At 40.1% G+C, this 22,294-nt stretch overlaps 1 protein-coding gene across 2 annotated transcripts; it reads left to right on the top strand.

The window, feature by feature from the left end:
• Positions 1-1,229: 1,229 nt before the first annotated feature.
• si:ch211-236l14.4 (SITS-binding protein) lies at positions 1,230-20,643 on the top strand. Of its 2 annotated transcripts, XM_037254179.1 has the most exons (11): positions 1,230-1,548; positions 1,811-2,261; positions 4,068-4,239; positions 10,880-11,087; positions 11,653-11,803; positions 14,071-14,268; positions 14,353-14,621; positions 14,698-14,834; positions 16,047-16,168; positions 17,899-18,078; positions 18,151-20,643. In XM_037254179.1, exons 1-11 carry the CDS (start codon positions 1,259-1,261, stop codon positions 18,322-18,324), a joined length of 2,352 nt encoding a protein of 783 aa, XP_037110074.1. In that variant the 5' UTR covers positions 1,230-1,258; the 3' UTR covers positions 18,325-20,643. The 2 variants fall into 2 exon arrangements, with proteins under 2 accessions (XP_037110074.1, XP_037110075.1); XM_037254180.1 differs by lacking the exon at positions 18,151-20,643 and having other exon boundaries at positions 14,698-14,830; positions 17,899-18,034.
• Positions 20,644-22,294: the final 1,651 nt, after the last annotated feature.

Raw genomic sequence — 22,294 nt, 5'->3', positions numbered from 1 at the left:
ATCATAAGCCTGACCTCTAACCCAGGAGCCACTGCACTACCCAAATTGAACTAGAGCAGGCACGCATGCTTGAATGCATTATTCCGTACTTCTGCCCCTGACAAAGTTATGTGATGGATTAGGAGCCAAAGGGGGTCTGACATACATAAACAGAGACAAGAGCAACTGATCTTCAAGGTATGTCAGCTAGCACCTCTTAGGACATCTGGTGTGCCACCGTAGAAGACCTTCACCCACAAACATAACAACATTGCGAAAGCCCTGTGGTTCTTTTTATTATTGTCATTGGCATTATAATTATTAATTACCTGTTTAGTGACAAATAGCAAGAACATCTCAGTGAGTGTGAGTTGTGTCATTTTGTTTGCACAATGCTGACGAAGCACTTAAGTTTTGTAAGCTTGTGTACTGCACAGGCACTAAACATGCACTGATTTAAGGCACCCATATACTATCGAGCTGCATGTGTCAAAGTGTGGTTCAGTGGCACCATGTTGACACTGTGACTCCAGACACAATGGACGTTGACAGTCCAAATACCAACGATTGCCACCTTGGACCAATCACACCGCCACCGCCTGCTTTAAGGAACAAATAAACAACATTGTTGCTGACAAGTGTCCATCCAACAAACACAAAACCAGAGCCACGCAACAAATCTCGTGTCTATGATAAACATTGATTGATCATGAACACAAACTTATTTCAATTCTATTTTTTCATTTACAAGATGTTCATCTTTGAATTGCTTTGGAAATGGTAAATGTGATTGTTGTGGCCTAAATAGCACGATCATATCAAACTTAAACTATTTGCTCATACGATAGATAGATAGATAGATAGATAGATAGATAGATAGATAGATAGATAGATAGATAGATAGATAGATAGATAGATAGATAGATAGATAGATAGATAGATAGATAGATAGATAGATAGATAGATAGATAGATACTTTGCATGTATTTTTTTTTTTGTACATAAAATATGCTTACGTATTACTTGACTATGCCACCAATGTGAACAATTTCAGCACAGATTTAGATTTGTCGGGCTAACTTCCTTCTCTGCTCTCCAAGAAAATACAAAAAATGCCACAAGATCAAATGTGGCGAAGGTATGGAAAGTGTCCAGAGGTGTCAATTCCCGCTTGACGCCTGCGACCACGCACCCGAACGAACGCGCCCCTGTCTAGATGCACTGCTTGCACTGCAGACCCTTTACGCACGCAGAGCGCACAGATAGTGCAGGGCTACGCATGGGGGGTCTCTCTCTTACCGAGTCGACCTTGGCCGCTGCGTCCACACTGGAAGCTCCACTGCTTTGGCAAACCCTCCCGATCCCCCCACCAAATCCCTCTCTCCAACTTTCATGTGAAGAAAGAGCGCGGCGTTACGTCAGACAGTGCGGGGCAAACGAGAGCGCGTCTTTGGGCTATTCGTGGGCACTGCTGCCAAACTCAGCTTGGGGCAGCTCACCACTTTACTGCGGCCAATGCACATTGAAAAATCCAGATTTTTTTTTTTTTAAAAACAGCGGCGCTATGTGGTAAGTCAACCACCCATTCCTGTTTTGCTACCCACACCGATTTCTTCACATGGCATGTCTCTATTGCTGGTCCAATTGACAAAGTGCCACACGGTGTAGGGCGTGTGCAGATAAACTAAAGGACAAAAAATATATACACTTACACCGTGATGGCATGATGAAGCAACAACAGAGTCGTTTGGCACACAGAGCTTCCTACAGTATTTCTTGGTGTTTGATTTTTTGCTGATCTCAAAAACAACATGCCTCACGCTCGAAATAGGAACCCTAGCCCCATTCCGGAGGTAACATGGGACACAGGCTTGAAGGAGATGAACGAGACGTGGAAAGGAGCGATAGCGTGTCTCGGGGTGGCCGTCTTCTTTGTAATGACGATTGGGATCATTTACTGGCAAGTGGTGGACCAGCCCAACAAGAACTGGATCCTTAAGGGGACTTTGAGCGGACTGATCTGGGAGAGAAGAACCCACTCGCTGGTCATCCAGACGCTAACTGAGGACAAGACCTACGTAGAGATAGACGTCGAGAACGTGGGGAACCCTGACCTGGAGGTCCCATTTGTGAGAAACTTGTGCTGGCTCAACAAGACCGAGTTCTGCTACACGTGGGACGCAGTAGCTGAGATCAAAATCTCCCTGGATGTGAACGAGGACACCGGGACTGAGTGCTACAGCATGACCTGGACTCCGGTGCAGTGCCATGTGCAGCTCAAGGTAAGCTTCCTTTCACTCTAATTTGTGCTCATTTGGAATAGATTATTTTTGTGCATCCTATTTAACGTGCATGCATGCGTGAAAAGAAAATATTTTTTTCATTGAAACAAATCATACATTTTAAATATCAAAATAATAGTCTACCTGCACATGTGGGAATTGCAGAGTAACTCTAAAGATGAAACTAGTTTGGGAAAAACTGTTAAGCTAATCTTAACAAATAACCACTAATCAATAAGAAAAAGTTGAAATATATTGCAATATAGTAGTTCATAAACTACTATTGAACTATTGTTATGGTAAGCAAAATTCTAGAAAGCACTCTGGTCTGATGTGGTGCAGTCGCACACCACAGTAAATTCTACATGAAGTATTATTTACAATACTGTATTATTACACAAATAATATACCACTGGTAATCAGTCACAATTGAGCATTATCATCTTTGTAAAAGCAGTTTTTTTGTCTTCTGTTTTAAATGCACACACATTATTACATATTACTAAATTATAAAACATGAAGTCTCGTCAACCACAATCCATTCTTATTATTCTACAAGTCCTTTATTTGAATACGTATGTGGAGTTAAGAACACTTCAAGCATGCCGTATCAAAACATGTTTTTGACAAGAAGGGCACATACTGGACTTTCCCCTGGCTTAATTCTCAAACACATTTCACTATTGGGATGCTTGGCGAGGTTAATCTGTCCCCACCATAACTCTCTGTCATGTGGCCTGACTGCACGGGCTCAGAAAATCATTCCGAACACACAATTTCCAAAATCCTGCCGGGTGCCACTCAGCTGACCACTTGGCGGCCCTCCTAAAAGTCTTGAAAAGGGCTCAGACTTAACTGTGTGTTTGTCTCAGGGGGACAAAAACAAGCATTACAAAGATAAAAAGGATTCGTTTTGATTATTATTCATTTGACAAAAAACAGCTTTGGTTGCATGACATGACTCGGTACAGTCAGTTGTATTACATTACAATAAAGAAGTTTGCAAATATTGTATGTACAGTATACTGTATGTATATATATATATACATATATATATATATATATATATATATATATATATATATATATATATATATATATATATAAATAAATAAAACAAACCTTACAATATATTGTGATATTGTACATACACTATATGTATAGTGAGAGAGAGAAAGAGATACATATGGCGGCATATACATGTACAGTCGTATGCAAAAGTTTGGGCACCCCTGATCATTTTCAAAATGTTTCTTTATAAATCATTGGTTGTTCGAATCAGCAATTTCAGTTAAATATATCATGTAGCAGACAAAAACAGTGACATTTGAGAAGTGATATGAAGTTTATACGATTTACAGAAAGTGTGCAATCATTACCTAAACAAAAGTAGCCAGATGCATAAATTCATTTAATTCAATTCAATATTATTTAATTCGTTTGATCAGGGGTGCCCAAACTTTTGCATATGACTGTAAATGTACAGATAAATATGTATATCAATATAAATCCACCTACATATACTATAATAATATTTGTAACTTTATGAATAAGACATGCCTGGAACATGGACTTTAAACCGATGATGATGATGATGATGACATGCATTTTTAAGAAATGGGACTTCTGCATTTATTCCAATATGTAGCTGAACCCAGAATTTGCATATCCTACTAAAATTTACCGTCTTTTTTAATTCTCAACTTAAGCACAAAAATATTTGTTTGTGTCTTCAACCCACAAGTTCCTTGAGCATCATTTTTTGTTGTTGTATTTTCATACCTGACAACGCTTTTGGCCTCTCAGGACTGCTTCTCCATGACGAACGTATCCTGGTATGGCGGCGCCAGTGTGAACGGTCAGACGTGGCCTATTAATGATCAAAATGCCACTGTGCAGCCCTTTGTTGTCAGCGATCTCAAGGAGAATCCCTCAGGTTTCGGCTCAGCTCTGGAGCGATACTTCCTCGGCTCATCAGGTAAGAGCTCGTATTGTAAGTCATTTCAGTCAATCAACATGTTGCGGGCGCACTTGGACTCAAACCTTTACAGTGATGCAGCGTTTTGTACATCATGGTGCTGTTTAGAAATGTGACCCCACCTCAGGGGCTACAAAAACTGTGGTGTCAATCCCAGGGTATGAGGGAATCCCCCTGAGGATTTCACGTTTACTCCATCACCGCCCCCACCTCAACCCTTCATTATTGACTTGGTTGTTTGTGTGCAAGTGTAGAAAATTCTTGGGAGTAGCTCCCGGAAAAAGCACCCCCAAAATATAACCCACTGGATAGGGAGGTGGCCCATAAATAGATTGAAAGACAATACTGTCTTTGGCATGTTGGTTTAATAATTTAGAGATTAAGAGAAGCAAAGAGAAGCAAGCAAGCGTCTCCATCTTTGATCAATTCTTAGAGGAATGGGGGGAATTGCTTTTTGTTTATTAAAAGAATAGGTTGGATGGGAGCCCTTTTACTTTAGAGGTGTTACATTTCACAATGGGCCACTGATGAAGAATGTGTGGTGCATGTGAGACTTGTAATGGTGGTTAAAAAAACAAAACAATGGATGTAAAGTGTCACACTCAAACTGCTGCTCATAGTTGTCAACCACTGCTGGATGCGTGTCTACCATTCCCAGTATTTGATTAAATGCAATTTACACTGGTGAAGTTAGGTGTTGAAGGCTCAGAGGGGTTGAATGACTGAAGAATTTTTTGTGTAGCCAACTGTAGCCTAATGTGAGAAAAATCAAGTCAAAGTTGTTCAATGGATGGCGCCTTTTTTTCAGCACTGTACACTTATAGTCCGAAATTTACGGTAGTTGCTTTACAAAGTAATGAATGGTATTGCTTCAACAGGCTGGTCTGATATTGTGTTCCATACCAAAACATCTTCAAAGATGGGAGACATTGCAGCCATGTTAAAAAAACAAAAAAGCACTTCACTGTTTCTATTTCCGTTGTGGTTTTATCGTATTTGGTCATTCATAAATTCTCAGTAAATTCTTTGATGCACAGTAGGAATTTTGACAAGTCGAATAGTTAGTAAACACGTCGCAAAAAACAATAGAGACACGAACATTTTTCTGGCTTCACGTATGTACACTCTGAAGACAAAGTATACATGAATGCATGCATGCACATATACTTTTGGGGTATTATGTAATACGGTGGAGCAGTGCACAAGGGGTCACATGCCTTACCTCCCCTCTCCAACTTTAAAGAGGGCGACCCTGTAAGCCTTTGTTTCTCAGTTTAGCTTTGCAGAGGGTATAAAAACACCAGACAACATCCCATTAACAATTGTTTGAATGTCACTAAGTAACCACTCACAGATCTAGGAAAGTAACGGGACCAATATGTTCATAAGAACTTTATTGAAATTGTTTTTAGAAATGCTCTTGACAAAATAATTTGGAGTTCTTAATCTTTACCAAAGTCACCGTAACGTTGAATGTATGATATGATAGGCATATATGGAACATCAATATAAAATATTTTAAATTGTCCGACCGGAGACTCAAACGAATGCAATGAGCAATAATTCTGCCCAATCATGACTCATTTAAATTTGTGAGTATTCTATGGAGTGTTCTCTGAAGCAACCTGAGACTTTGAACTCAGATTTCAAAACATTTTTTTTTTAATTAGGAAGTTTTGGCAATAATCAACCACAGGGTCAAAGTGCAAGAAAACCTAAGTGCCAAATGTAATTAATGTTAAATTAAAATGAAATTTAATATAAAACAATTAAAGACTCAATTTTAACTGTAATGACAAAGGTGGAATATTGGGAAGCTTATTCCAATCGTGTGCCACATAACATGGAAATGCTGCTTGGTCAGGTTTATTTTGAACACTGGGCTCCAATATTTGACCTCAAATGGGCCCCAGCTCATCCATCAAGTGGAACTAAAATATTGATGGAACATTCATAAGAGCCTTTCTACCATATAGTCTACTGAATATTACATCCTCTGCCTCTTTGCCTCATTACCTGCCCATTAAAAATACACTCATTAAGCGTCCATCCATTTCCTACACTTATGCTCAGTGCTCTACTCAGTTTTACAAATACCCTGCAGCCTATTCTAGCTGACTTGAGACAGACTGAATAATGATGATACTACTACTACTACTACTACTAGTACTACTACTAATAATAAAGATAATAATAATAATAGTAGTAATAATAACAGTAATAATAATAATAGAATAATAATAATAATAATAATAATAGAATAATAATAATAGTAAACTGTTGTGTATGTGCAGAGCTAATTTGTGATTTGTCTCCTTCACAGTTTGATAGAAAAAACTGATGGTGGTTGTTTGTTTTGTTTTGTTTGTTTGATCTCAGAAAGGGCAACGTTCTGGTAACAAAACATTAAAAACTCCCACCTGTCTTAATCATTTAACTGGGAAAGGGGATGGTGGCATCTGGGCACAAATCCCCAAGTTAAAATGTTGTTAAGTGAGAAAAACAAACATGGACTCAGTTTTGAGTTTGATATCATCCGTTGATCATGTGAGAAGCTGTGTTGCTGTGAGGCTTGTCTCGATTGGCAAGACCGTCACTGTGAAAGATATTTTCAATGCAATGCAGTGCAGGAAGACGAAAGTGTGCCTGACAACCTAAAAGTGACTTGAGGATCAGTTAACTATAGCAAGGCAGACTAAGTAAAAAACAAGTGAGCAGCAGATGAAAATAAAGACAGTAAACCAAATGAAGGGGCACAATTCTGTAAAGTGAAGGCCAAGTGGATGGACGAAGCAGAGACACGAGAAAGATGCTATGCAGTCGACTACGAGTGTGACATTTGATAGTGTCACCAACTGTACAACTTATACATCCACCTGTCTTTATCCATTCAAAAATAAGCATGCCATGAGGCGGCAGAAGTGCCACAAAGTTCTACAGGATTAAGTCTATATTTCACAAAGGTTTGTCCTGATGCAGCACTTTGAATTGATTTGTAAGGATGTGTTGTAGCCAGTACCGTGCAAAGGTATGTTGATGCCCGTTGTCATTGACATTGGTGGTGTCCGGTGACAAATAAAACCCCTTTCCGGTAGTACCACTTCTACACACAAACTACCCAGTTCTGCCCTGTGTGGTCACTGTTCTTATTCGAGGCCGCATGGTTACAATGTAAACTGAAATGTTATGACTTCTGGAATATTCCACTTTTGACATTTCATTGTATTGTTTTCTTGTCTTGCTACTAAGCCCAAGGACATATTTTATCGACACTATAAAGACTAATATAATGCCGTTTGACAAGGAGGCTAACTAACTAAGCAAATGCTTCGTGTCATTCAGAAGGTCACTGAGCAGCTGCCCACTGAAGAGATGCTAAACACTTGAAGAATGACTCATTTAGCCAGCCAGTGCTTCATTGCTAGCTGTCATCTCCAATATATGCGAGGGCTGGTGTAAGACAATTTTCCATGATCCCACCAAAATCTTTCCATCATGGGCAATAAGCAAAACAAATGAAGAAATACATTTTGATTTATGTATAAACATATATATGCAATACTGGGCTCTGAATTTTGCTTCTTTTCTAAATTAATTCCTGGCATCTATTCCAAAATCCAGGAAGCAAAATATTACATTAACTTCATGATGAATCCTCAGCTAAGATCACACTAAAGGAAAAAATATTACTGGGAAGGGTTTTCATATCACTGAAGACATTTGCTTTATGCAACTTGAGTGATCACACTTTAGGAAACCAAAATCGCTCACATTTTGAACGCTAAAACAGATAAATGATCGGAACAGAGCCGAGTGTAAGGTCATTAAGTTTGTCACTTCTTCTTCCATAAGTGGGTTTGGAAACGTAAGACTTGGAAAGTTATCCAAGTTATGTGGCCATCAATTTGTTGAGGTTGGGCAAAGAGACGAAGTTTCCATTGTAAGGGAATCCATGCTGAGCACACACGTGTGCTTTCATATTTCAAAGTGCATTTTATAATCCCAGTCGGGTTTGTTAGCAGACAGGTGTTGCGCATTATACACTATGCATTGATCTGTGACAAGGTAAAGTGCCATCTGGTCCAAAGCAGTCAGTCGGCAGTGCTGTTGTAGGGTCCACGCGCTGCCTTGAATTTGTGTTGACCCCTCGCAAGCTGCATGGGGTCGAGCATGGAAGAAGAACAGATTCTTTTATGATTCTAAAGGAAATGAGCGCCCCATGAAATAGAATGTTGGTCACTCTTAATTGTGTGTGAAAAGATGATTTGGGTGGTTGGATGTCTTCCTAGATTTGAGGAATTTGCCACTATTACCTGCAGATTTGAAGGCACGCAAACAGTCTGTCAGCCGTGTGATTTTCTCCTGAGGGATGGTGGAAAATATTCAAGGGAAGCTTGGCGTGTTTAAGGAATTGTTCTAAAAATAGCCCCCGCCCCATTTGCTTCCCCTCCAACTCTTGGGGCACACCACCTTGGCTGCAACCCAAGGATCCAAACCTGCTTCCCTTTCTTGAAATAACCACCAGCGTCCCACTCTTGGCTGTGATCGAGGGATCCTGTTCATTCAGGGCTGTGTGTGTTTGGGTTCTACACAGCCACACTAATATAAATCGCAGCCCTTTTTGATTGACAACTTAATAGGTGCGCACCATACTATTCTTTGAGGTCGTAACATTGTATTGGAGTCTTGTGGTCAAAATAGGAAGAAATCATACAGCCTCTATTGATTAGCTTGTCAAGTTTCCGTGAGGCCCCACAATGTCATTTCCCATAAAAATTAAATATGACTCAAGAAGCCGCGCTTGCAAACACTTTCCACCTCGCGTGCACTCGGGTAAAAAACACTGGTGCAGCGTGCCGTAGCTGCACATCGTTGCACAAGGCTACTGGGTGTCTGGTGTACGCCGGTCGCCTCTTTTTCCACTGCCTGCATTCCGCCTCCATCCTTCCATAAAGCTGTAACATTTTCTCCACTGTCCCACTTTTCTCAGCTACAACCTGGTCGAACCGTTCCGGCTTTGCCTCAAGAAACCTTTTGAATAAAAAAAAAAAATTCTCCACAGCAGTCTGCATTAAGGTAGATGTGAGAAGGAGTTAGAGGGTGACCCGATACCCTGCGTGGGAAGGGAAGGAAGCTTCAGTGATACGGTTATCTCTTTGACATTATCCGTTGCAAACATATGAGAGGTGCCCAACTGAGGTCGAAGCTCCTCACTCGACTTTTGCATGCCATGTGATCTGTGAAACTATGAATCCGATTAGAAACTGTGTACTGCCTGCTTCTGGTTCCTGCCTGCCTGGGAACAGTGCACCTATTGAAACTAAAGAGGGCAGCCAAGCTCCCAGCCTGAGTTCTCAGACGTTCTGCCGGCGCCGGAAAACACTCTTACATCTTAATCTGTTTAACAACTCAACTCCAAATCCCGCTTCGGCTACTTGTGGCAAGATTATGGAAATCACAGATTAGGTAACGCCTTGAATCTGTCGGAGAACAGAGAGAACCACAACACATGGCAGTGTGGAAGGTAAGAAAAAAGAGCCGACGGTGATAAAAAGCCATGAGTCAGTCAACGGTTGGGAAGCGGCAAGGGTAGAGGGGGTAACTGGAGACCAAAGAGACATTCCTTGCAGGGCACGTACATCTGCAGACACAATTCTTTTTTTATCTCATTTAATTTGTATTTGACATACTCCCCGGAAAGCTGCATGCAGTGTACAAGAACACATGCTGGAACTGACAGTATGCCATTGTCTTATTCCTGTTTCATTCAGAAGGCACTTTTCAAGACATTTGTGGACATCACAGATCTTGATGAATCAATTTTCATTTGTTATACACTGTATTTTGCTCTATCCACGAGGGCTGGTTTCCCTATTAAACTTCATTATTGTGTATGGTGGAAATGTAGGCATGCTCCCGATGAACCAAGGGATAGTGTCCAGGGGGGATTTCTTCCCAAATCTGGATCCAGGTACCATTCAGCCCCTGGATATTTTATGCAATCTAGTGACAGGATGACATGTCGGGTGAGCCCGATTGAATTGCACTCCAGGGGTGTCTCAGTCAATAGCATTGGTGTATTCATCATCCGGGAACAGCTGACATATTTCTAGTAACATGCATCAGCATATGCTCTATAATGTGACTGCAGAAAATAGAAAATATGAGTCCATGGTGACTGTCTTATTTTTCATGAATTAATCAATTTGTTTTGAGAAAGCTGAGTTCTTTTCACTCGCCACTCCCAAGCCTGAGTTCAACCAGCCCTGTTCAATCATTAAATCACTTAAAGAGAACCTGAAGTAAATTTGGCCAAATAATCTAAAAAAGCACATTCAAAAGACACCAAAGTCAACTTCCGAATGGCGTTCTAGAAAACAACAAAATGAAGGTTTTGGAATTGTCTAGTCAAAGTGCGCACTTGAATCCTCTTGAAAAAGGCCCCCATGCATGACCCTAAGTGGAAATCTCAGCTCGGGCCTTACAGTGCGGCTCTAAATTGCCCATAGGTGTGAGTGTAAGTGTGAATGTTCATATTTCCACTTTATTTCTTAATATGTGTTTTCATTTTGTTTTTTGAGTTAAAATATCAATGAAATATGTGAGAGTATGAGTCTTTCTCCCGTTTTTCGCCATGCAGGTGTTGCAGTGCTGGTGTCTCCAGACATCCCTCTGCAGCTGGGCTTGGAGAGCAGACAACAATTCTGCTTGCAATCACTGCCCAGTATGACACTTCTGCCCTTGCAGTACACTGTTTGCGTGGCCAACAATGTGAAGGCTGTACACCAAGAAGCAATGCAGCAGCTCTCCCAGCTCACTCGGGAGATACCCGACCTTAAGGCGCTGTGGTAAGTGCTTTGGAGGAAGATGAGGCCTTCTCAAAGAGAAAAGATAATAGATCGATAGAGTGGACAATCAGAACTCAAAGCCAATCCATTTTGTCAGGCTGCTCTACCTTCAATGTACTTGGGTTCAAAATAATTCTTGATAAAAAATGGACACGTTGTCAATACTGAAGGAAGAACAACGCCTGTGTGATTTGACCGATTTTTCAGTGAGAGGCATCTGACGAGTCACAAAATTGTGACTAATGCTAATGCTAGTCAACTATTAAAGTCAGTAAGATCGCCAGTTTGGCATCATTTTGACTACCTGGTTGAGAACGGAAGAAACAATGCTGAAATTAATTTAATTGGGGCAATGAAGAAAACATGTCTACGTTGACTATGTATTGTATTAATGAAAGATACATTGTTTGAAATATACTAATAGAATAAATATAATTATATATATGTCCATACAGATCTTTGCATATGTATAAATACAAGCGGTGTTCCCCTGCATACTCTTCATATACTCATGGTTCAAAAATTCTCACTGTACAAACTGCTTGTGTGTCAATGTGTCCCACAGGCTCCCATCCTGGAAGCTCCTCAGCAACGTGGATTCAGGGCTGAAGGTGGAGAGGGAGCTGAGGACCTTCTCTAATCGTCTTAGAAGACACCAGCTAGGGGATGGAATCATCAGCCTTAATGAACATTCCACCAACCTCCTTTCTGAAATGGTACATGATCTTCAATTTCTGACTCCAAGCTTTATTCGGTTAGGCTAAATTGCATCCCACCTAGAAAAGTACAAAAAGGCTTCCCATCTCTTCTTTGTTGTTCTAAATAGCTATTAATTTTCATTTACCGTAATTTTCGGACTATAAGTCGCACCGGAGTATAAGTCGCACCAGCCATAAAATGCCCAAAAAAGTGAAAAAAACATATATATGTATATAAGTCGCTCCTGAGTATAAGTCGCCCCCCCCACCCAAACTATGAAAAAAACCGCGACTTATAGTCCGAAAATTACGGTAATCCAAATCAAACTGTTTTTTATATGCATTTTGGCTTTGGATCATCAAAAACAAAATGTCTATTCGGACAACTCAGGGTAGAATTTATCCGGTCAGGACATAGTTCGTGGCATGTCTTACTGCTCTAACGCAATGTGATTTTGAAGTTCCTATAGTACCTACAATACATGAGTATATTGTAAGCACCTCTCATCACAATGTAGTGAAGTTTCACAGTGCTGAAAACAACTGATATTGAATTCATGTTGGATTCAGATTTAGCGGACGGTGTCAATCAAAATTCTTAGTAGATTAAATCTTTATCAGATTGAACAATTGCATCCAATATCTTTCTGTGAAGGTTTTTTTTTATACTCCCCCATAAAAACAATATCAGCAGGATCTCTCTCACTTGTATCAAAATCAATACCAGATTAAAAAAAGAATGTAACAGGAACAATGGATGGGGAAAGAAGTTCATGTAATAGTGAGATCCTGACACCCGAGCTCAGTGCTGTGCAGGGACCTTGGAACAAGAAAAACAAGAGATTGACGTACGTTTTCAAAGAAATCAGACCACAATGGCACAAGGTAAACAGCTGGTCTAACACGATGCATTTCATTCAGAAATAAATGAACCACAAGCATCAATACAGCTTGAGCATATTTTCTTAACTATTAAGTGGGCATCGGGCCGAACCTGCCTCTACGCAGTTCTTCCACAGACTCAAATGGATTTATGTTATTTGAAAGCAGCGTTCATAAAAGCAGTGCAAGCTCAAGCATCTGACCAAACACACACATGCCACCTTAGAATGTGAGCCCATTACTAGTGCAGAAGGTGTCAGAGGAGGACTGTATAGAAGGGGAATAATCCATTACCTTGTTAAGAAATTTCCTGTACCCAACACAACAAAATGCTTGTCTGGTACATTGAAGATATAAAACACCAGTTATGTTCCTATCATAAAGTCTGAGCCAAGCATGCAGTGTTGATTATTGCAATAATTCGACAGCACCGAGACGGGCAACAATGATTCTTTTAGTTACCTCCAGTTTTATTGGTGTTCTGAAATGATCAATCACAGGTCGTTTCTTTTACATAGCAGTTTTATGGAGAAAAAAAAACATTATACTACGGTTGGCATAAGGAAATGTTGGTCATGTAACCATTTTGCGTCATTTCTAAATTTAATGACTGAAATGTGCAGTTCATCTGGTTTAGTGTTTGCATAGAAATTCATTTGCACATGCAAATTATTAAAGAAAAGTGTACCAGAAAAAGTGACTTGCGAAAATGAATTGCATAATACGTATATTTTCTTCCCATTGCTGTTTCACACAACCTGGTCTTAACCTTTTGTGTTGTTAAAGCACACCATTAGGTAATCTAGAATTATTATCTGACATTATGTACATGAACATTCCAAAGGATTATTGTAGGTTTTAAATGGTTCTGGCTAAAGTCATTTGACACAACTGCAGTCTTGCGATACAAATTGGGAGACATACAAATACGAAGCCAAACATCCATTGGGGACATCTGAAGGTGTTGGCTGTTGGTTTGTAAAATGACTATTAAAATATTGTGAAATCAGGTCGGACTGACTCTTCTGGATAGAAATATTGTGACACTTCGTCTTTATTGATGAATGGGATATAAATTACAGCTATTTCTTGGTTGCTTCCAGGGAGACTTTCTTCTTGGCTCGCAAGTCTGTTGGACTTTTTTCACTCTTTCATTCAAAAGAGAGTTCAGACTTTACCAATGTTTGACATTTGGGTCTCCCAAAGGTTTTTAATGGGAAGGAAGTTCTTCAACCAAAACATGCCTTTATGAACTTTGAGCCAGGGCACTTAAACAGGCCCAACTCAAAATGGTCTGTTGAAAGTATGAAATTGTCCAACAATTTGTTGCAAAACCTGCGCAAGGAATAGATGTTTTTGTATGAATGTAGCTGTATGTCTTAAGTGTGCTTATCCCTCCGTAGGACCAGGACTACCTCAATAGCAGGAAGAGGGGGGCGTCTAAAAGACGCAGCACCGACCTCCCACTTGTGAAGCTTCTTAACATTTCCGTCACTCTGTCCCCTTTCCTGAGCGTGGACACCACGCAGTTCCATACATCTCTTATGGATGGTACTGAGGCCTTCTGGCTTAGTCTTCCCTCCGCACCACATGGACAGTTGGTGAGTGGGAACATGTGTGCGGCTATTCTCATCACCTTTCAGGCTCGTAGATGATAATGTTGTCTATGCGTTTCCATTCTAAAGGTCCCTTTGATGACTCAGTGGCGAGGGAAATTCTGCGTAAAGCTGAATGTCACAAACCCTGGAGCCGTGAGCTGGTTCCTGGACAGAGTTGGAGCCATACAGGCCCATTTGGGAATGGAGTATATCCTGCTGGAAGGGGGTGAGAAGAATCTCTTTGAGGAGCAGGCCCTGCGGTCACCGGAGGCTCTAGGTGGGGACACATACATCAGCCTACTGGCTGATGTGGCCGCCAGAATTGGAGACTCCACTATCATGTCAGCGGGGACAAGGTGCACTATGTTCAATTTGTTTACGACCTATTTCTAAATGAGAATTCTTCTTATTGTAACCTTGTTTGTTCCTCAGGTCTAGCCACAAACCAGTGTTTCTCAGGATGACTTCTCTGCAGTCTGACTGGAGCCTAATGGGTCTGAAGGGGATCATTCCTTGTCTGCTGCACCACACTGTGCTGGGATACAACTTCCTCATTCCCGATGCAGTAGGTAATACTGCATCTTATAGGTCAGTTGTCGATTCAAATTGAAAGAAATGTCAGATTTTCCAGAGAAAATGGACAAGGTGAGCGCAGGTAAAGTCCATCCTTGGCCATGTCAGGGTAATGAGTGAGCTGGAGCCAATTTGAGTTAACCTTTCCTCAAGAGGTGGCGTAAAGCATGTATTTGTTGTAATCAATCTTAGAGAACATATAGACAAGCAGTGATTTATTGTAGACACATTTTCTTCAATTAAACTAAAATGCACATGCGAAAACCCCTTCCAAAAAAAGCAAGAAACATGCAAACTTCACATAAGTCATAGTCCACTAAATGAAAAATCGAATTTGATCAAAATGGCAAATCGAGTGCACTTAGACATTCAAATGTACCAGTGTAGCACACTGCAGCATGTTGACGCAGCATAACACATGGAAATGTTAACATTACTTTAAAATGACCAACTTTCCTCTCAAGGATACCACAACATATCCTGGACAAGAGCAGAACAAAACTTCAAAAATCAACAAGAAGCACTTCATAGTGATATAAATCCCAAGAAAACCTTTGTTCTACTTTTGTACTACTTAGCTGTCAGGCTTCGGAGTGTGGAAATGGAGCAGGGCGACCAAGTGCAGCTTGGACCAGGGTTTATTGAAGCAAACTCAAAAAGACTCGGCAAACTGACATAACTCACTAACAAAACCTAACAACAAGACTGACCGAAAAAGACGTGAAACAAAAAGACATCCTGACATTAACACAACAATAACTAGACTGACTGACCAGGACGTGAGACAAGAAAACAACAGGATCTGACGACAACAACACAATGATCCGACCGGGAGTGACACACAAACAGGACTTAAATACAAGACGGGTAACAAGAGGCATGTGAGAATGATCACACTGATCATGGGCACACGGGAGGGGTGGGGCGAGCACACAGACAAACGGACAAAACTATGACAACATGGACGTGACCGGGGACGAGTCGTGACACTTAGCATCTACTACTTAGTCCATGATGGCATTCAGCTACAACATACTACACATATGCCAAACCATGCATGTACTCCATATATTATAGTCTGTTTATTTTGCTGTTTTTTTCCCCCCAAATTCAATCTGTTAGAATAAATGTATTGTTTGCTTGTAGTAATTTCAGTTTTACAGTCACTGTACATGATACAAATCCCCTGCATCTGTTTGTCCAAACAGGTGGATCTCTATCTGGAGACATGGTCACAGATGAGGAGTTGTACATTCGTTGGCTGGAGATTGTGTCCTTCCTCCCGGTAATCAGTTTCCATACACCCCCATGGGTCTGCGGAGAGGACTGGGTAAAGACTTTTTTTTTTTTCGCCTGTTAATTCAGTGTCAGACTGGACAGGATTTTTACCTCAAGCCGGTTATTATTCAGCTCAAGGCCTGACAAACCTTAAAGTTCTAATCTTAGATTCACGCATTAGTTGTGATATGCATAATATTCAATATTTCATTGTGAAGAATCCTGTTGATTTTGTGGAATTATTTGTTGATTAACTTGAGGGTTATTGCAGGACTTGGCTTCAATGAGCAGAGACGCTGTTGACTCAGTCTTTCTCAGTTCATATGTGGTATAAAGAAAAGCTGTTCAACCTGGAAAGTAGAGCAGCTTCCACATAAAGTATACTCCCGCTATGGCAAAACTGTGGCGGGCAGCATTATTATGCGCAAAACAAACACTGACATTAAAAAAGAGGAGTTGGAATCATTCAGAGAGAGACTCCCCTGTGAGAATATTCTTCCCATCTGTGTGATGTTCTTAAATGGAAATATGGAGTGGAATATTTCCTCGGCTGATCTCACACAATGGCAGACTGCTGATGGGAATGTAAGAGACTACACAAGATGTTAAGTGAGCAAACGGCCTCTCCTTTGCTGTGCCTGTTGGTTCCCATGAGAAGATGCTCCAGGCTTTGCCCCCGAAAGGAGGATTACTTTATCTATTTGATACCTCCTGCTGTTCATCGCATGGCATCAAAACATGTCCTAAAGTCTCAGAGAATCCGGTGACTTCTCACAATGTAGACCGGGGTTCAAGTGTCCTGAACAGACAACATTTAATGTTTGTCAAGAGCGAGAACCCACACCGCAACACGTCTTCTTCCTGGCGTGACGCATGTACGCATTAGGAGTGATCGACAGGCCCCCCTCCCAACATCACCTGTGGTTTGGAGGTCCATCTGTTCTGAATTATAATGCCTGCTCTGGATTCATAACTCTCCCACACAGAGCCATTGGATCAGGAATAATCGTGATTTTTAAGCACAACACTCAGAAAAGTACATGGCTTTTTTTGTGCTAGTTAATTATGAGTACGTGACAAGCATGACAATCAACCTTTTTATTTATCTCCCGGAGACATCAAATTATATTGGTTTTGACTTGTGTTGCAATGTCAGAGATAAAAATAGACCTTTTGGGAAGTTAGTCAGTGTTTTCCATTTTCACTTTCCAATTCATAAAGTTGAGGTGAGGCGGAGGTGATAGCTTAGAGAAGAACAGACTACTTCTTAGTGAACATTCAAGCCAAGAAGGTCAAGTGCGACTCAGTGTCATGTTGGAAGCAAACTGTTGTCAAATATCATACCAACACAAACCACCTGGCTTATCATTGAGAACGCTCAAATGAAACCCAGCAAATTCCTACAAATGTTCTCCATTTTTTAAAAATCTGCTTATTAATGGCACATCAACTATTGTTTTTGTCATTGGATACTGGAGACGATGTGACCCTTAATGGAATGCTCAAGTAAATTTCCCAGATGGAGCAGGAAGAACAACTTGAACCTTGTCAAAACCGCAAAGTCAACATTGAAGGCCTGTGTGAACGTCTACTGCTCAAAGTGACAAATTCACACATGGTCACGAGAAAAACTCACAAAGGATAATAATTAAAATAAATGCAATTTTATATATATATATATATATATATATATATGTATATATAGTATATATTCACACACACACACACATAGTTTTTGGGAGGGGTCCAGTACAATTATATTCTTCTTCGTCTGTTACTCAGGTGCTAAACTTAACACGGGTATACATAACAAAGCACCAGAGGGATGTGGTACCACTCATAGAAAAGTATGCCGAAGAGTGGCAGGAGACGGGAAGCCCCATCTATCGGCCCCTGTGGTGGCTCAGTCCAGAGGATCCAGTGACCTTCACCATCGATGACCAGTTCCTCATTGGAGACGAGGTAACCTTCTATTATAATTTCATCCCGCAGTGCATTTATCCACACATCTGATCCTTTTTGTGGACGTTGTAGGTTCTGGTGGCACCGGTGGTGGAGAGGGGAGCAGTGAAGAGGGACATTTACTTACCTGACGGGGGCTTCCAATGGCAGGACAGTCAAAATGCTCAGGTGTTTGATGGAGGGACGCTCCTGGAGGACTACCCTGTGCCTTTAGAGGCGGTGGGTGTCTTCTTACGGCGAAGATGAGTGACAGGTGACTCATCCTGTTACTGTCTGCTATCATTTTTGAAACACGTGCTGTTTTAAACTTGCACTCTTTCCACAAGAGACCATTCACCCTGCCTCAATGCCATGAATTGAGACAACTTGTAAAAATATATCTTTATACTTGCACTTTACAGTTCAACATGACTTCTAATTCTGTTTTCCTTTAGGTGTATTTTCTTCCTTTTTTTTTAAAGACTGTTTATCAGTTTTACCTCTTAGCTGATTTCAATTTGATTTTTTTTTTGTTCTGCTTCTTTGTATGTAAGTTCTGGAGAAATCTGTGCGTTTACATACATTTTGTTTTCTACAGTCTATACATTTATTAGCTGCTGCTGTCTCTATTGACAAGGAGGAGCAAAGCAAGACCCTTGTTGCTTGAAATATCTCTCAAGAAGACCAAATGAAGTGAAATGAAATGAATGGGCTTAATTGAGGGAACGATAGCTTACAGGAAGATTTGTGCAGACACAATGCTTGCTCACACATTTTGAAAGAAGGCTTTTACTTGAATTTCTTGAGCCACAGGGCTAATGTTTGAATGAATGTACCTCACCCTCAAATTGTCACTGTTTTTCGGACTCAACGGACAAAGTACGTATAACCCCTTACGACCTACTATTAATACACAGTAATGGTATTAGATCAGTGTACCACTCTGTTGACCTATGAATGTCCTGTAGTACTGTAGGCCACATGAACATGAGGCCAAGTCACTGATAATTGTAATATTTTCACTTCCTCTGAACCTGTTTCTAATATGCTGCAGCGAGAGCTTTTAATGGCCATCTTTCGTATTTTTATATTTTTAAGTTGCTCGATGTTGTGTTGAGGCCCTTAACAACATCACAGTAGTGGGAGAGCATAAAGATGCACAAAATAATCAAACTCGATCTGCTGTACTTGTCCACAATTAAATAAGGGCGATCTAAAGGTCTGGAATTAAAAAGAAAAAAAATCTTTACTTTAGTGCAGTTCTGGTGGTGTAGAACTGAGCTGTACCATACTGAGAGATGCCTACTTTGATGATTTTTTGATAGTGCATCGAATAAATCACATTATTATTTCAGTAGTTCAACTCGGAAAGTGAAAATAAGTCATTTTGATTTACTACACGAAGTGAAATTTGACGATTAATGGTTACTTGATAACTCAAAATTCACCATCCCAGTAAATTAGAATATATATGTTTCCAGTGGCACGGAATCAAAAGTGAGAATTTTCATCATTCATCATTGTCAATCATTGTCAGGCTATCTCAACTATATTGTACAGGTGAAACATACTGTGGGGGAATTAAAAAAAAAAAAAAAAGGAAGGAATGTTTGTATCAAAATATGTTTCATCAAGAAGCACTGAAATTTTCTTGCTTCTGCCATCTGGCCATTGTCATTTCTGTTGTACTGTAGAGCGTTATGCTTATATATTGCCTTGCTGTGGATGTAAATTGGGTCGGCTAAGTATTAATAGGGCTGTGTGTACATCAATCATGGAGACATGTAGCATCCTCATTGATTTGTCTGTTATCCATTGCAACTGAAACAATAATAGCGGGAATTCACTTGCCCTTATCACTAATTGCATTTCCATGTAGTTTTACCACACTGTGTTATTGACCTACTCTTGACATCACATCCATTTCTTCAGGATAGTCAGTTTTTTTTAATTGTTTTTTTTTATCTGGACTAAATACTCTGCCGATAATGTATGTTCTGGAGTGATTTGTATATTCTTATTCATGTGCAATCGTATTCAAACCTATACGTAATCACTTTGCACAATGAGACGGCGCTTTACATTTCTTATTCAATCGTATTTGTTTGGCTTTTATTGAAATGATGTGGAGATACAGATGGATAGAATGCGTTAGCGCTTACATTTTCTGAAACGGATCCGTTTACTGCATCAACCCTCAGGTCTCCTGAAACGTATCCAATCACCCAATGTCTTAGTTCAACACGTTGATGTCTTAATCTCTCCTAAAATAATGAATGTACAATGGACAAACTGTGATGTTTCCCACGCGAGCTATTCACCTGAGGAGCTTTACAGTTTAAACTCCTAATGCGTTGCAGAAATGCTGTGGTATGTTGAACTGCAGGTAGTGCTTTGTTATTTGCTCTACAGACTGAGCAGACTCTTTGTGCCTTAATCTAATCCGGACAACACAAATGCCTGGATTATTGCGATATCAGCAATGTACATATTACGATGACTGTGCCATTATTAATGTTTTTTTTCTCTTCTGTAAATCAGAGAATCTAGAATGACTAATTTGCAAATAAAGTTTACATTTTCTTATTACCTCGAGTCTGACAGTTGATGCCTATGGAACATGTCTAATTTTGCCATTATTTCCCACTAGCATGAACTAGAAATAAAACAAACTGTATGGCCTATCAACAGTACTTTAAGTTTTTTTTGCAGAAATATGCCTTTCACTATTTCGCAACTACAATAATTTTTGCTGAATGCCTTTTCATGCATTTGAAATTAGGCTCCAGCTTCAGCTCAACCCTGCACTATAGAAAAAAACAGCTGGATTAATATCACACAGCCGATGTTCCCATTGTTACTGTGAAAAAACAACTCAAGGAAAGAAAAACAAATATCCTTCATTGGCAAAGTGACTAATTACATTTTGTCTTAGAATTATGGCAAACACCCACATACAGGCAAATAGTTGAATTTCAAGTGTTAGGCCAGCTTTATTTCTATCACATTTATATAAAAAAAAATTATATATATTTATGTTATAGTATGTATTGCTGTAAGAACTTCATCATAACGACAGCCGATTCTGTTCTTTTATTTTTTCTAATGTTGCTGACTTCATTTAGATACGTACTAAGACGCAGTGCAATTTTAAACTACTAGTGTTTTTGCCGTTGTTGTGTACTTAATGATGTGTCTGTGAATATAACCTGTATCCGCCTGATTGCTGCTCATGTTTTTCAATATTAGAAACACTCTTCAGCTCTTTTCTCTCCTTATGTCACCCATATCACATATGCTGAAAACTTATTACGTTATCACTACATTCTTGTAATCCTAATAAAGGCTATTTATAGTTAAAGGATCTTGAAGTGGGAAGGATTTGCTTATGGTAGTCACATTCAGTCCATTCTCCACTGAGCCCCTCGTCCTGACCCTCTGGTCTTGGCTCCGGCCCCACTTGGGGCCATGGAGGCCTCACTTCTTTGCTACATTAAGACAGGTGCAGCTGGCTGGAGTCATGCGTGGTCCTTCTGTGCCAACAAACAAGCTCACACTCTCCATTTACACCCTGGATTTAATCGCTCACATTCAGAAGGAGCTTTTTTAAATCTAGATAAGATGCCGGAAAGCAGCTCCATGCAGTCAGCTGGTGAAGATCGGATGTGCCTGTGTGCCTCAATCCCTTTGCAGGATATATACATATGTATGTGCTCAACCTCACTATCCGTACAATAAATGAAGTTGTTGCATATAATCTCACAAACGCACGTCGACATAGATTCTACCAAACAAACAACAGTAAACTAACATTTCAATTCTTTTCATGTAACATTCAACACAATTATCCACCATTATCCAACCATGCCAGAAAAACAAATGGTCCAGCATGACCACAAATGAAGGCTGATAACTGACGAAAAACTGCTGCACAGAGCAGAATTGAATTGTTCTATTAAAAAAAAAAAAAAAAAGGACAGACAAGGTCACATCAGCTCTTCGTTTGGGGACGCAAAAGCTGTGCATGAATTAAGATGGTGACATGTGCAGGTTGCAGATCTCTCTCAAAGTCTACTTTTAGAAAGTGCAAGTCAAGGCTTTAAGTTTCAGTGTCTGCTCTTGAGCGAATGAGTTTTCCAGCTTGCCAATTTAGTATACATCTGGAGTTCTTGTTCATAAAGATTTTTTTTATTAAGGTTGCATGGATTTCTCTAACTTCTCATTTTTTTTATTGTAA

Source organism: Syngnathus acus, chromosome 6 (assembly GCF_901709675.1).
Source record: "Syngnathus acus chromosome 6, fSynAcu1.2, whole genome shotgun sequence".
Classification (NCBI taxonomy): domain Eukaryota; kingdom Metazoa; phylum Chordata; class Actinopteri; order Syngnathiformes; family Syngnathidae; genus Syngnathus; species Syngnathus acus.
This window is presented reverse-complemented; position numbering and strand designations above follow the sequence as displayed.